This window comes from Rhamphochromis longiceps, linkage group LG22 (genome assembly GCF_057381845.1).
Source record: "Rhamphochromis longiceps isolate RC_006_pf linkage group LG22, R_longiceps_female_GT1.1, whole genome shotgun sequence".
Lineage (NCBI taxonomy): Eukaryota > Metazoa > Chordata > Actinopteri > Cichliformes > Cichlidae > Rhamphochromis > Rhamphochromis longiceps.
In genome coordinates, this window is record NC_140577.1 from 15004462 (window position 1) to 15019022 (window position 14561).

The 14561-nt window shown below is 42.5% G+C and overlaps 2 protein-coding genes across 4 annotated transcripts in view; both read left to right on the forward strand.

The window, feature by feature from the left end:
- Positions 1-14561, forward strand: part of LOC146643760 (uncharacterized) — a 403826-nt gene that overhangs the window by 279011 nt on the left and 110254 nt on the right. The gene's annotated exons all lie outside the window — the stretch shown is intronic.
- Positions 1-14561, forward strand: part of trps1 (trichorhinophalangeal syndrome I) — a 137176-nt gene that overhangs the window by 80832 nt on the left and 41783 nt on the right. For all 3 annotated transcript variants that reach the window (XM_085395613.1, XM_085395611.1, XM_085395614.1), the window contains exon 9: positions 1988-2786. In XM_085395613.1, coding sequence (XP_085251739.1) covers positions 1988-2786 — 799 coding nt within the window. The remainder of the gene's footprint in view (positions 1-1987; positions 2787-14561) is intronic.

The following is a 14561-nucleotide window of genomic DNA, read 5'->3' on the forward strand; positions in this document are numbered from 1 at the left end:
CTTAAATGTTTTGTTTTTGTTTTTTCCTGGATGAGGAAATATTATGGTAGGGTTCAAAGCAGAAACCAGAGGATGCGAGTCGCAAAATGGAGAAAAATGACTCTGGATATGCTTTTTTTCCCCTGTTTTCAGTGACTTTTGGTCCGTGTTTATTGTCTGCTATTGTAAAACCCTCACTCTGCTGTAATATGCAGCGATAATAACCTACTGGTGGGAAAAGCCTAAAAGAATAAAACAGGCAGTGTTGGGAAAAGCGGTGTTTTCTTATGACATATGAGTGAAGCAATTAAGCAAGTGTAATTTTGGATTTAAGTGAATTATGTGGTAAATGACGATATTGACAAAGGAATATGAATAACTACAAGATACCAATTGTTAAACTGTGGCCTACCATCATTAATAAATATACCAGCAAAACAATTACATAATCCAAGTGCAGACAAAATGAACAGCTTCATTATTCTGTGAAACATTTATTCATGTGTTGGTATATCTGTCTGTGACAGCTGCGGGGCAAACCGAGCCTGCCAAGGTCCACTGTAAACAACACACAAGTTCTTGTTCTAGATGGTTTAATGCTTTGCTTGTTGGCCTGCACAAGAAGCATCACGGCTGTTGTGTGTGCCAGGAAAAAATCTTGACGCTGTGTATCAGATATATCGCTGGTCGCCCTCGCCAGCAGGAAATGAAGGTGGTTTATTGATGGGCGATCCAGTACATGTCATTCAGATTCATTTATGGTCCTCACGATTTTGAAGTAATTCACTGTGATTTAGTGGGGCACTGAGTCACTTTGTTGGCCTCGAGCTCTGTGAAACTCTACCTGAGTGTTTGGGGGAATTTAGGCAGGGGCAAATGCACTTTAGATTTAGTCAGTACAGGGGGTGGATTTTCTTCAAACTGTGAGTGATGAAAATCCTATTGGAATTAATTGTATTTACATTTTAGAGCAATAGATTCAAACATGAACTGACTTTCTTGTTGCCAGTAACAAAACTAGTTACTTAAGTCTTTCCTCTTACGTTCAGCCTTATTAGTGTTACTTTGACTTCACTGTGACTCATGCACGGTGAAGATAACCACTGATGACGGGATCTCCTTTTCAAAAATGTCATGGTCCTGGGCCATGTGGGCCCAGTATTCTTAGTTTCTTATATTTTTGTATTTCGTTCCTTATTTAGGCCATGTTTCCTAAGTTGTCCTGTTGTGTTGTTCCTTATTTGACTTCCCCTTGTGACTTTTATCCCCTGTGTGCCCCTCTATGTATCTGTGAGCCCTCATCTCCCCTCCTTGTTTCATTCCATGTTTCCCCAGCCCACTATGCCCGCGCTCTCTCTCTCTCTCCTCCTGTTTGCACCTGTGTACTTCCTGCTTTACTTTGACAGTCTCCCGTCAGTGTTGTTTACTCCTGCCATGTCTTGTTATGTTTATCTGTGTCAGCTGTGTTCCCATGTGTGGCCACTTCCCCTGATCATCCCTCTTGTGTATTTAGTCTCTGTGTTTCATGTAGTCTGTGTCGCGTCGTCTGTGTTACCACCCCCTGTGTTCCGGATCTCCAGCCATAGCTTTTCCTTAGTTTATGTCCAGTTTAGGTTTCTGTTTGAACTATTACTCTTATGCTGCCCTCACTCTGTTTTGTTCCTTTCATCAGCCAGAATAAAAGGCTCGCTTTTGTTTAACTCCACTCCTGCATCCTCGCTTGTGTTCGCTCCTGGGTCCACCACACACATTTCCGCACGGTCTGCCTCCGCAGACCGTGACAAAAAAAGTCACGTCTCCGATGTGACTTGCAATGCATTTGTTCAGAGAAGGTTTGAGCAACTCAAGAATAAACTGCTTATTTTTGCAATTAGCAGTATTACTTTATGGTTAACATAAAAGCAAACAATATGTACTAGTGTGTATTTTAATGCTGAATATTTTGTTCCTTCTGAAGGTCCGTTTTGTATTCATGAGTAATTTACACACTGCTCTTTTCTCTCGGCAGGCGTGTCCACGCGTGTTGTCGCTGTCGACGTTGCGACTTCACGGCTCCAGATTCATCAGCCCTCCTCGACCATTTCAACTCAGCTCACTGTCACGACTCCTCTCCCTCGTTAGGCTCATTCACGACAACCTCCTTGCCCACCTCACTGACTCCTTCCCTAACACTCTTGGCCAATGGCTGCTCAGCGCCTTCTACTTTAGCCATTAAAGAAGAGAGCAAAGGGGATATCCGCCTCCTCTACTCCCTGGCGCCGCCTGAGGGACGGTTGGCCGAAGGTGGCAGAGAAGAGGCAGGCGGGCTGGTAAAAAGTGAGGGTGTTGAGGAGAAAGAAAGAGAACGGGAAAAGGGCTGGGTTCTTGGTGAGACAAGAGGACTGGGGGAAAGAGGGGGTGAGCAGGCCCACGGCTTACTTTGGGTGCCTAAGGAGCGAATGGGACCTGAAAGAGGTGCAGGAAGTGGGAGCCCATCTCTTTTCACCTCCCCACTGTCGCTGTCTTTTGTCCCAGCCAATCACGAAGTCTCACAGCAGAAAAGAGGCGTGGCCTCACCTAGCATGGTTTACCTGGGAGACACCAAGTCATTTTTGGGAGATACAAAGTCCTTTTTGGCAGATGCCAAGTATGGAGGAGGGAGACCAGGATCAACCGCTTCAGGTGGGGCTGGAGCTGGCGAGAAGCAGAGCCAGATGACCCCCCAGCAGTACACAGGAGGAGGAAGTACTGGTGGTGGTGGCGGAGGTGGCGGAGGACAGGAAGGGAAAGGAGGAGCCAATAAAGAGGAATCCCAGTCCTTGCTAAGGGTAAGGTGGAACATGCAAAAAACCCCTGCTTTTCATCTCATTCTAATGAGATGAAAATCCTTCTTCTTTGTCTCATTTACACCCTGACTTTTGCGTGTAGCTCTCTGAATGGGAGCCTTTGTAGCTAGGCCTCTGTAGCCAGATCCTGCCTGCTGAGAAGCCTTAGTTATCAGGGACCTTCTATTAATACACTTTCATCTTAAACTCATCTTTCCTTTCACTCAGATGTGAGGATTAGATCTCATGCATTGAGCCCATACACTGTAATCTTTTATTCTTCCATCATATTTTGAGGGCTTAAGCAGATTTGGGTTGGCTAGCAGAGTGTGTACCCAAATGCTTGCGTGTGTTCATATCTGTCCCTGTGCATATGATTCCATGACATCATTTCCTTTCCCATAGGCGGCATTCATCTTCTTTAAAAAAATTGAACTCACAACAGTGAGAAAACCACCCGCTGCTATGGAAACGGGGAGGAAAACTGACAGTTCCCATGGCTACCACGTGTCAGTCAGCTCCCTCACCCTACTTTGTGGACCACAATGCTTTTGACTTCACAGTGATGTCATTGACTGGCAGTAACAAACTGTGGTTTGCCTGCACCACAGAGCTTATTGGCTATGATCACATTAGATCAGAATAGACTGAACTTTCTCTCTCTCTCTGTATATATATATAAGTATGAGTTAGTGTGTGTGTGTACGAGTGTGTGTGTGGTGTCAGGGTTTGACTTGGGGCTGCGTAAATAGTAGTATTGAGTGTTAAAGTTGTGTTCTTAGTGTGTGTACGGATATGCTGCTGTGTGATTCGAGTCCATGGGCCCTTTGTAGGACTTGGGGTTTGGCCTTTTGGATGTGTGTGAATGTGTGTTTGTCTGTGTGAGGTGTTGGCAGTAACTTGGCAGGCTGGGCAGGGTGGGGCAGCAAGAGGTTTACTCATTATCGTGGGTGGGGCAGTGTGTCTCTGTGAGAGAGTGGGAGGCTAAGACTGAAAGAAGGAGGCACAGATAGAGAGAACATGCGTGCATGCGTGAGAGAGAACAGTGGAAGATTAAGATAAAAAGACGTAGACGGGAAAAGTCAGACGGAGATAAGAGTATAACAAATCACTCACCCCTTTCTTGCTTGCTCTTTATGGAAAGAGCAGCTAGTCAAGAAAATCTTTTCAAAATTATAAATGTACAGAACAAAAGGAGACTGGTCAATACAGATTTGTAAATTTGGCGAGCACGTTTTTCACTTTCACTCTCACTCAGTGTTATTCTTAACAGTCTGACAGTTTGACATGTATGCTTATTTTAGATATTCACTAATATTATGAAATGTTTTTGCAGAGTCAAATATTCACATTTGAGGCTTTTTAAATCATCATCGTTCCATCAGGATGAATATTATCTCTTTTTTTATACATATTGTATACACATTTCCTCCAAAGCTATGGATATAAACCATTCATCCATTCATTTAGAGGGGGGTCCACCCTGGACCCTGTGACTGCGGGGCCATCACTGAGAGACACACAACCATTCACATTCACATTCAGAGGAGGGCATTGTGGTGGAACAGTGGTTAGCACTGTTGCCCCACAGTAAGAAGATCTTGGGTTTGAATCCACCATCTCGCTAGGGCCTTTCTGTCGAGAGTTTCCATGTTCTCCCCGCGTCTGCATCGGTTCTCTTCAAGTACTCTGGCTTTAGAGACATGCAGTTAGTGGGACTATGTTAACTGGTGATTCTAAATTACTCAGAGGTGTGAATGTGAGCGTGAATTGTTGTCTGTCTCTAGATGTAAACCAGTAGTTCTCAAACTGTGGGGGTGATGTCGCTCGTGGCGAATAGAGTCGCTGCTGTGGATGTGAGGCAGATAAAGTGCTTAAAGCTCTGTATGGGCAAATGTGGCCTGTGGCTTAAAGTGCGTTAAGTGGTCAGTAAGACCAGAAAAGAGCTGTATAAATGTCAGTCCATTTCCAGGCCTGAAAACGTCTGCGAACCGCTCACTTAAAAAACGATTTGGCTGCTTCAGGTTTGCAATGGCCGACCCATCAGCAGGCCAGTAAGGGTAGCAGCTCATTTTAAATATCTTCTATGTTTTGTGAAGACCAAGTTTCGTATGAGCCATCTCTGACTGTTCCATTTGCATCTGTGCTGCCTATGAGAGCCTAAAGAAAAGAGCAGATGTTTACATAAACAGACAAAGACCCAGAGTGAATCTTTGAAGATGAAAACAACTAAAAAAAGAATAAAAGGAGATGAGAAACAAGCAGTTTATTAGAGACGAAGCTGAACACGACTTACACGGCACACATAGACACATGGGCTGGAGTTGACTCATCACTGGGCGGGGTGAGGGAGGGGCACTAATGCAAAAAAAAAAAAAAAGAATCAGAAATAGCTTTGAACACACACAAAAACAAACTTTTGGTGTAATTTAAATGTGGCATGTGGACTCAAGAGGGCAGAGTCTGTTAAAAATCCATCCAAAATCCAAATAGTTCAAGAGGAGGCGGAAGGCAGTGATTGAGGGATGCAGGGAGTGATTTAGTAGGGAGGAAGTATATGATTAAAACCCGGCAAATATGGAAACAAATGGCCAGTCATATTTCATCCCAACCTGTGTGCGTTTGTGAGAGTGTGTGCATGTGGTTCTGTGGTTTTTGTATGTTTCCCTCATCCTTACTTGTTCTTTCTACTGTCCGCTGCATCGATCTGTCTTCCTCCTCCTTTTTCCTCTCGTTCTTTTTCTTTCATTTCCCTTCTTTTCCTCAAAGGACAACTCGCCCAATACGCGGGGATCGACACACACCTCACGCACACAAAAGCCATCAGACGTGCACAAACGCTCCCACGCAGGTGTGCACTCACACATACACATAAAGAGCCCCAGGTTTCTTAGTATTCCGGTTTTGTGAGGCTTTTTGCTCGGTGGAGGGGAGAGAATATTTTCTTTTGAAAGCCCTGATCTATAATTGCCGCACAGCATTGCCTTGTTGAGACATTGGCCCACTATTGGCTTTGTTTTCATAGTGATTTATTACATTGAAGACATTTTCTCAGTCTGAAATGTTATTTTCTAGCTGTTTTACTGACTGTATGAGACAAGGATAGAAAGCGAATGAGGTTTAGAGATGAAATTAAGCTAAAAGCTCGGTTGATGTTTGAGTTTATAAATGGAACGAGGCAGACTTTGAGTAATGGCGGTTTTTCCAGTTAAGTAGGGCTGAGAAAGGTTTGCCTCCGAGCCAAACATATGTGAACATATGTAGATATACCCGAACATGTGTGACTCTGTCCAAAACGTACATCATCTCATAAATTCCAGCTTGTGTTTCCGAGGGGAATTCCACCTCAAGGACGACACGGACTGCATAAATGCACATAAGCAAAAGAAAGTGTGGATTTGGCCTTACAAACACAGTGTGGTCATATTGCAGTATTGAAACACGGGCATTTGAGGTTTTAAAAGTCCCATGCGTGACATTCAATTCCATGTGAGAGACAGAGAGAGAAAATAGAGAGACCGAACTGAGAGAGATAAACGGGAATGTGTGCTTTCAGCAGATCAGAGAAGAGTTTCATTAAAGTTTCTCTCGTTTACATTTCTGCCCGATGGAGCTAATTATGTTTAAAGGACGCACACGCTCACACTCGCTCGCGCACACACACAGACTAGACACACACACAGACACAGAGCTGTAATTCCATAAAGTTCTCATTACTTGGCTTTCAATTTTCTTTTATCCTTTCTTTCTGTTTCTTTCCTTCCGCGTACATTTCGGTGTACACGTGTGTCTGCGTGCTTACCCCTGCTTGTGTACTTAATTACGTGCATTGTGTCTCCATTTGCATTCCGAGCACTTGTGTGTGCGCGTGTGTGTTTTGCGAGGAAATTAAAGCGTGAATTTAACTTGTTTTCTGTGCTGATAATTTAGCATCCCTTTATATCCGCTACAGGAAATTATAGAGCTTATGTTTGAGTCAGTGTGTGTGTGTGAGAGAAACTGTGTGTTTGTCTGAGCCTGTGCGTTTGTATTCTTAATGCTTTTTAAAATCAAAAACTGAGTAAAAATTGTGTTCTTTGACTTATCTGTGTTATCTGAATATTATCTTTGTTTTAGAGCTTTTTTTGTCACTGTGCTTTTCGCTCTCTACAAATACCCCTCAGAGTGAACTTCAAATTGCCTTTGATATAAAGATATACTTTACCGTTCCTTCTCGAGAACTTGTGTACCTTTGTTTACCTCATGGAACATCCCTTGAGAGTCGAGAAAAGTACTTTAAAAAGTGGTTTCATTTTAAAGCTGGAAAACTTGTCTAGGAGGTGAGAAACACCTGAACAACCCTGTTTAGTTATAAACCTATCCAGTCATTGCCCATTGTTTTCTAGCTGGATGCTAGTGGACATTCTGGTTGTGTGCATAACCCTTTTGTATATTTCCCTCCCTGTTATATGTCAATAAACAGTGTATCTTGTGGCCAGTGGTTGTTGCTGCAATTGCTCACCTCAAAGCTCACAGTAGTTAACATGAAGGTACCCCTTCACTTGTGCCGCACCACAAGTTCCTGAATTTCACCGACAGACGATGGTTTTTGCACGCAAATCGCTTCTCCTCTCTTCCTGTGTTTACGCCACCTAATTATCAACAAATTTCACCAAAGGTTAGAAAAAGGAACGTGTTTGAGGCTAACAGCCACTGACAAGTTTTACATATCTCGGTTTCTATCACATGTTTATGTAAAGTACAGAACTCTGCAAAAAGTCTTGAGACGCCCACTCTTTTTTTATATTTCGCTTCCAAGGAGTCATCTTCTCTTTTCGTTTTTTTAAAGTCTTGAACAGTAGTTCTCCAACATTTCTGAGAATCTTTCAAAGTTTTTCTGTGAAAGCAGCACATTAGTTGCTTTTCTAGTCCTTGCACCTGAACATTTTTTGAAGAATGTTTTTTTGAGCGATGCATCTGGTACTTCAGGTGATCCCTCAGCTGTTACCAAAAGCCGTAAAGTCCCAGTCGAAGGGTGGCTGTCAAGAAGCCATTTTTAAGGAAAAGCTGAGAAATGCCAGTGGCAACAGGTCTTGTGTGATGAATCCAAGGTTGAAATCTTTGGATCGTCATAAATATGTACAGAAGCCGTCATAACCAAAAGTGTCTACAGCCACCTGTAAAGCACAGTGGAGGTTCTGTGATGGCTTGGGGCTGCGTTTCAATCAGTCGTGTTGGGGATCTTGTTATGAACGCAGAAAAGTATCATCAGATTTCGATCCACCATGCAACACCATGGCGATAAATGCAACAAAACCATTCCCAGAGCCCAAACCTCAATGTTATTAAAGCAGTGTGGGATCATCTTGACAGAATAAAAAGGACTAACATTCAAAGAAAAGCTATAAATGTCCTTCAAGAAGCTTCAAGAACTATACTTTCTTGTAATACTTAGAGAAATGACAAGAAAGCTGCTTAAGCGAGTTCAGAGAGTTCAGACAGTCACATTCAAGCTGTTAGAATCAAACAACTGTTTTTACCTTATGTACTATATTTTCATAGATGTTTGCACATATTTCAATGAATTGTTACTCAAGACACACAGCACAGTACTGTATATAGGTCAGTATGGTTCAGATTCCTGCTCTGATCTTTACAAATTATTTCATAATCCTGGCAGTGTACAGTAGGCAATATTTAGTGTACAGAAAGAACCCTTTTGATGTTGGTTAGTTGATTTCTTCATTTATCGACGCATTCGGCCATTGCTGAGGCAGCAAACTGCATATCTGACCCACTGCTTCAGTACCGGCTGACTATCGACAGGTCCAACAGCCATTAAACATCAATACAGCAGTTGAGAGGGGTCTAAGCTCAAAGGCACATTTTTTTTTCCCTACAGACATCCTAACAAAATTCACCTCATAGACGAGGCTGCTCTTGTGCACGCTTTTAGCATCCTATATACTCTGTTATTGGAAGGGTTAAAAGAGCTGCGTTCGCCGTGTCTTGCTGCAGTTTGTGTGCGTTGTGTGCAGATGTGTGTGCGTGTAGGAAAAAGGAAGACATACTAATATTCATCCATTCTCTCTCTTGCCCTCTCTCTCCCTCTCGCTCTTATACACCCTCACACCAAGTTGTCTCTTCTGGGCTGCTCGGTTTGTTTGTGTAGCAGTCACATTTCCCATCAGGACACAGACTCAAATAAACACAGGCCATGTTGGAAAGAAAAAAAACACAAGTGTCTGAGTTTCCGTCTTTGTGTGTGTGTGTGTGTGTGTGTGTGTGTGTGTGTGTGTGTGTGTGTGTGTGTGTGTGTGTGTGTGTGTGTGGTAATGTGCCTAGTGTATAAAACCCAGGCTGTGTTTGGCGTAACAGAAACATAATCGGACAACCTGTTTGCTATAATTTTTACCTGCGTGTGTTTATGTGTCTGTCTGTGGAAACAGTGGCCTTTACGCTCATGTGTGAGCATGTGCGCGTCCCTCATGTGTGAGCTGCGCGCCCGTCCGCTGATGGGAATGTTCGTGCGTGTCACAGTTAAAACCAGTGTGCGGCTTTATGCTGTGTGACAGTTCACAGCGGTCTCATTGTCTGCTAGGAATATTACATTTAGCTTGAAAAACAAATTACACCATTTTAACCACATTTAGACCCATTTTGGGTTTTCCACACATGTCACGCTCGCACACGCACATTACAGCTGACAACATGCGCAGTTCGAAGGTGACAGCTTGGCATTTTTGGCTCGCGTAAATCAAGAATTTGCCTTGACTCGGTGTTGGCTCGTGTTCGAATGGTAATCCTCTGTTTAGGACTGTTTTGAATTGTCTGACTAAGTCTGACTTGGGTTAGAAGGGAAAAAAAAATCTGAAATGTTTCTTCTCAACCTGCTTGCCACATCACACCATTTCCAAAAGCGTAAAATCAGTCAGCAGCCCTAGAAAAGGACGCATAATTGACTTTATAATCACAGGATTTGGCAGCAAGGTTTAGACTTTAGATTAGTCAGAGCTTCCTCAAATATGACATTCAGCCTCCATCCCATGTGCCTGACATGTCTCATTTGCTGAAGTGTCCTTGACATTGAATTATTATTTGCTCCAGGGCTGCCATATGTAGCTGAACTTCCTGTTAAGGGGAAGCAGCGAGATAAGGCACTGATCCTTCTGGGGTATTAAGAAACACTTTCCTGTGATTGTATGAACTTTACTGGCACTCAGTGAATTGTCCTATTTATTACAAACCACACCCCTCTGGCACAGCTTTAGGAAAGCCATTAAAACAATTTGGATAATTTTAGTGTAGATTTCGATTGATTTGTTTCTTTATTTATATATTTTTTGCTGATAAAGCAGAACTATACAAATATCTTATAATATCTTATATGTGTATAATATATTCATGCCGTCTGTTCAGATGGCCTCTCGCTGTTGGGAGCATATTATTCGTTCAGGCGCATGTCACTTACACATTGAGCGTTTTCATTGGTTTAGCTGGGCGCCAGTGAAACATGTGTTCCACCCACCCCAGCAGAGAACCAACCAGGTGTTTTTCATCATGTCGACATGGCAACGGTAAAACACAGTGGTTATTTTAGCTCCTAGCTGTAATTTAGACATTTACATCAATTACTGTTACAATCAACTTACATACACACTACTGGAAGTGTGTGTATGTGCGCATGCATGTGTGGCTATGTGTGTCCTTTTCTATTTCTGTGTTTTTCTGCCATGGCTTGCACATCTAGCCCATTGGTCCTTGTGTGTTTCTCTTTGTGGGGCTCTCTTTCTCTCTCTCTCTCTCTCTCTCTCTCTCTCTTCTTTTCCTTCCGCACTCGCTCTCTCATTTTTGGTGTAAGGCAGGAGCAATTCACCGCAGGCTAAGTGTGTGTGCACATATGTGCACGGACATAGACACACACACGTGTGTGTGTTCACACATGGAACCAATATTAAGGCCAGATGTTCATTTTGCTACAACAAGACCTCTACACGCAACTCTAGCCAGCTACATACACACACACACACACACACATACGCACCAATGCATAGGATACACCAATCTGGCAGCACTTCTGTAATTAGGAAGCTGATTGGTTAGATTAAATGTCCATCTGACCCCTGACCAATAGTTAATTTGAAAACCCTGCCTGCCTTCCCCTTCTCCTCTGTCTCTTGGCTCTGTTGCCTTGCCTCTGCTTTCCTTTCCCCATCTCTTCTTTAAATCACAAGTTCTTCCACACAATCGGCCCTTGTCTGGATAATAGTGAGTGATGCAATTTGACAAATAGGAGAAAAAGAAGCTCGAGAAAATTACGGTAAATAGTTTGACCAAAAGTGCTTCCAGTAAATGACTTAAAGTTGATTGACAAATGACCACTAATGACTTTTTCTCTTTTTATCCACCCAAGTATCTGAGCTCATTAATAAAAGCATGTCTTTCCACAAACACGGAGTAAGGAGCAATAAATTAACATGTAGTATTAGTTGTATTAGTTTTTTTTAACTTTAGTTCTTCAGTTTTTCAGTGTTTTGCAAGGCTTATTCTGATCTCTGCCTAACATGTGAGTTGCCCAGGGGAGACACTTCGCCCATGCATTGTAACAAAAGGATGTGTCTCTTCTAGCGTTCAGACAGGGTGAGGGAACATTACGAAATAACCGCCTATGTTAAAAAGAAGGAGAGAACATTTTAAAATTTGAAAAGAAGTGCAGTACAGATATCCTGCCAAACCCAAAAGGTAATAAAAAAAAATAAGATAAGAGTTCATTCCCACCTACATCTTTGCTGACGTGCGCCAATTACCACTTCGCTGTGACGCGCCCAAACGCTTTAAGTACATCTCGTGTTTAAACACGGAAATCGTCATCACAGTGCCGCACCTAATTCACTGCGAGAAAGCAAGTGGAAAAAGTAGATTTAGAGAAGAATTTAAAAGTGCAGCACCCATATTCATATTCACACCACACAGGCCCACACACAATCAAAAATATACAGTACGCACGATCACACTCTGGCTCGACTAGTCATCTTGACACTTTAATCCACTTCACTTAAGGACATGGAGTCACACCCTGCTCTGGTGTGCGTGAGAGGGAAAGTGAGAGGGAGAGAGTGCGGAAGTGGATGTGTGTGTGTATGTGTGTGTTTGTGGGCAAGTAATGCCATGGCAACCTTGGCGGCCCAAGGACCTCTTGGCGAGGTAGCAAGATCGCCCAGGGCATGTGTGCATGCGGCCGCCGATTCTCCCCCCCCCCCACCAAAAAAAAAAGGTGTGAGTGTGTGCGTGTGCGAGCAGAATGCAGAGATTTTCACTTTTAACTCGTCTCGGTGGAAACTCACATCCGCCCCTGAAGTTATAATACACACTCGCTCAGTGGCATGCATACTTGATAAGGAGTAAAAGCTAGAGAAAGATACATCACTTCTTCTCCTTCCCGCTCACCGTCTCTTTCCCTCTCTCTTTCAGCCTTTGCTCCTCCCTCTTCTTTCTGCCTCCCCCATTGTGTCCCATGTGAGGTCTTCACTCATTAGGAATTCTCCACTAGTGTGTGCATGTTTGTGTGTGTGTGTCTGTGTGCTAGTTCGTTTATGAATTCTGCTCCACTGGCATGATGCATCTTGTACACTCAATTTCCCTTAAGAACGTTTCTCTTTTGTTCTCCTTCTCACTCTCTCTCCCTTTATCACTATCTGGCTGTACAAGACAACAGGGCCTGACACAACTCAGCACAGCTTCAACTGTTCCAGACTTGTTTGCTCCTAGAGTATATATATATATATATATTGACTCGTATTGTGTTCTTGTTGTCCTGTGTAGCTCAGTGGATAGAGCCAAAGCTAAAGACACTGTTGTGTTGTCTGTATTGCTTGTCTTTACAGCTAAGAAGTTTTAGTGAGAGCTGACTGAGTTTGGTCTTCGGTGCATCTGTGGCTGCAGACCTTCACTGGTTTTTTTTTTCCATATGAAACAGATGAGACACTTCCTGTCCAGCTTGAACAGATGTTTGGGGCTTCATTTTCAGTCATTCTCTGTGCACTAAATGGCCACTGAAATGATAGTGTGAACATCATCAGCATGGTATTCACACCTCTGTATAACGGATGTATAGAACTGTTGCAGTGGATGAAAAATGCAGACACAGAGGGAGCAAAAATGCTTAGAATGTATCAATTCATAGAGCCTCAGGAAATTTTCAAGTCTTCTAATCAAAAATTTGAAACCTCTTGTCACTGAGGTTTTGTGGTAATTAATTCATGAATGGGTTTTTTGGTTTTGTTTTGTGGGGTTTTTTTGAGTCACTTGGAATCTTTCTGCTGGATTTAACTGTGTTTGCATTCTTAGTATTTTTTTTGCAATGTTAAGAACATTGAACTTTTCAATACAAACCCAAAGAGTTGGGTGTAGAAATTCTTGTTGTTATTCTGAAATACATGTTAGCATTGTGTTTTTGTGAGGCAGCTACCATTGCCATTGTGAAATCAAATGCATGGAGTGGGTAACATATAATTCTTAGCCTGCTAATTACCTTGTAGTAACATAAGCGGGTGACACAGCAAAAAGCCTAACATTTCGCTCTACATTATTAACGTTTTAAATAAAACAGTCTGCCACCACAGTGTCTGTGATTTAAACCACTTGGCCGCCCCTCGCTGAGCCTGGTTCTGCTGGAGGTTTCTTCCTGTTAAAAGGGAGTTTTTCCTTCCCACTGTTGCCAAAGTGCTTGCTCATATTAGATCATATGAGTTGTTGGGATTTTCCTCTCTATGTATTATTGTAGGGTCTACCTTTCAATATAATGCGCCTCGAGGTGACTGTTGTTGTGATTTGGTGCTGTATAAATAAAATGAATGAAATTGAATTGCATTAATTAGCCCCCATATTATATGTCAGGTAATGCCATTAAGAATTAATTAATTGTAATTTTCTTTAAAAGGCACACATAAAGATAAAGTGAAGGAATCAAGAAGTAGACGCAATGTGAGACATCATTTTAATAATATGCATGCTGTGTGTGTGCGTGTGTATACTCTTATTCAAAGATGCGTCATTGTTGCAGATGTTTGGCTTCTGAGCTTGTGCACAGTCACAAATGAATACACACACACACACACACGTGCATGCTGACACAAACATTCACACAGTCCCCTAGTCCCATCTATCCTGTTCCTTAATAGACCAGGTGCAGCCAAACAATGGGTGTGTGGACGCATGCCCCGTTTGTGTGTGTGTGCGTCTTTGTGTCACTGTACGTTACCAATGTGCTCACATGTCCTTGAATGTTTTTATTTTTCAAAGTTGTCTTTATAAGTAGACTTTATGAACATCTAAGGAGGATATATTGCTTCACTAAAATCAGATGTCCTGAAGCAGACACACTTTGACTCAGATAGCATCTGGTTGTATCTACAGTCTGTGTTTATGTTACCCATTAGAGGAAAACTTAGAGACTGGTCTCATATGTCTTTTCCCACTAGATCAACACAATTACAACACTGTTATCTCCCCGTCTCAGAAATCTTGGAACTATAATTCATCTTTCCAACTGTAACAGAATGTTTTTTTTTTTCTTATGTTTAAGCCAAGTCTGATAGGATTCACTTCCAGACCAGCATTTATTCGTGTATTTTGGGTTAGGTCACTTGGATAAACCCATTTTTGAGGGAAAGTCCTTTCTGAAAGCGGATCCTTGTTATTGCTTTGATCTAACACAGCTCTCTCTCTCTCTCATAGCCACGAGCCTGGTAGTCAGAGCTTTAATGCGCCAAAAAAAATCGCATAAAAACAACTGCAATT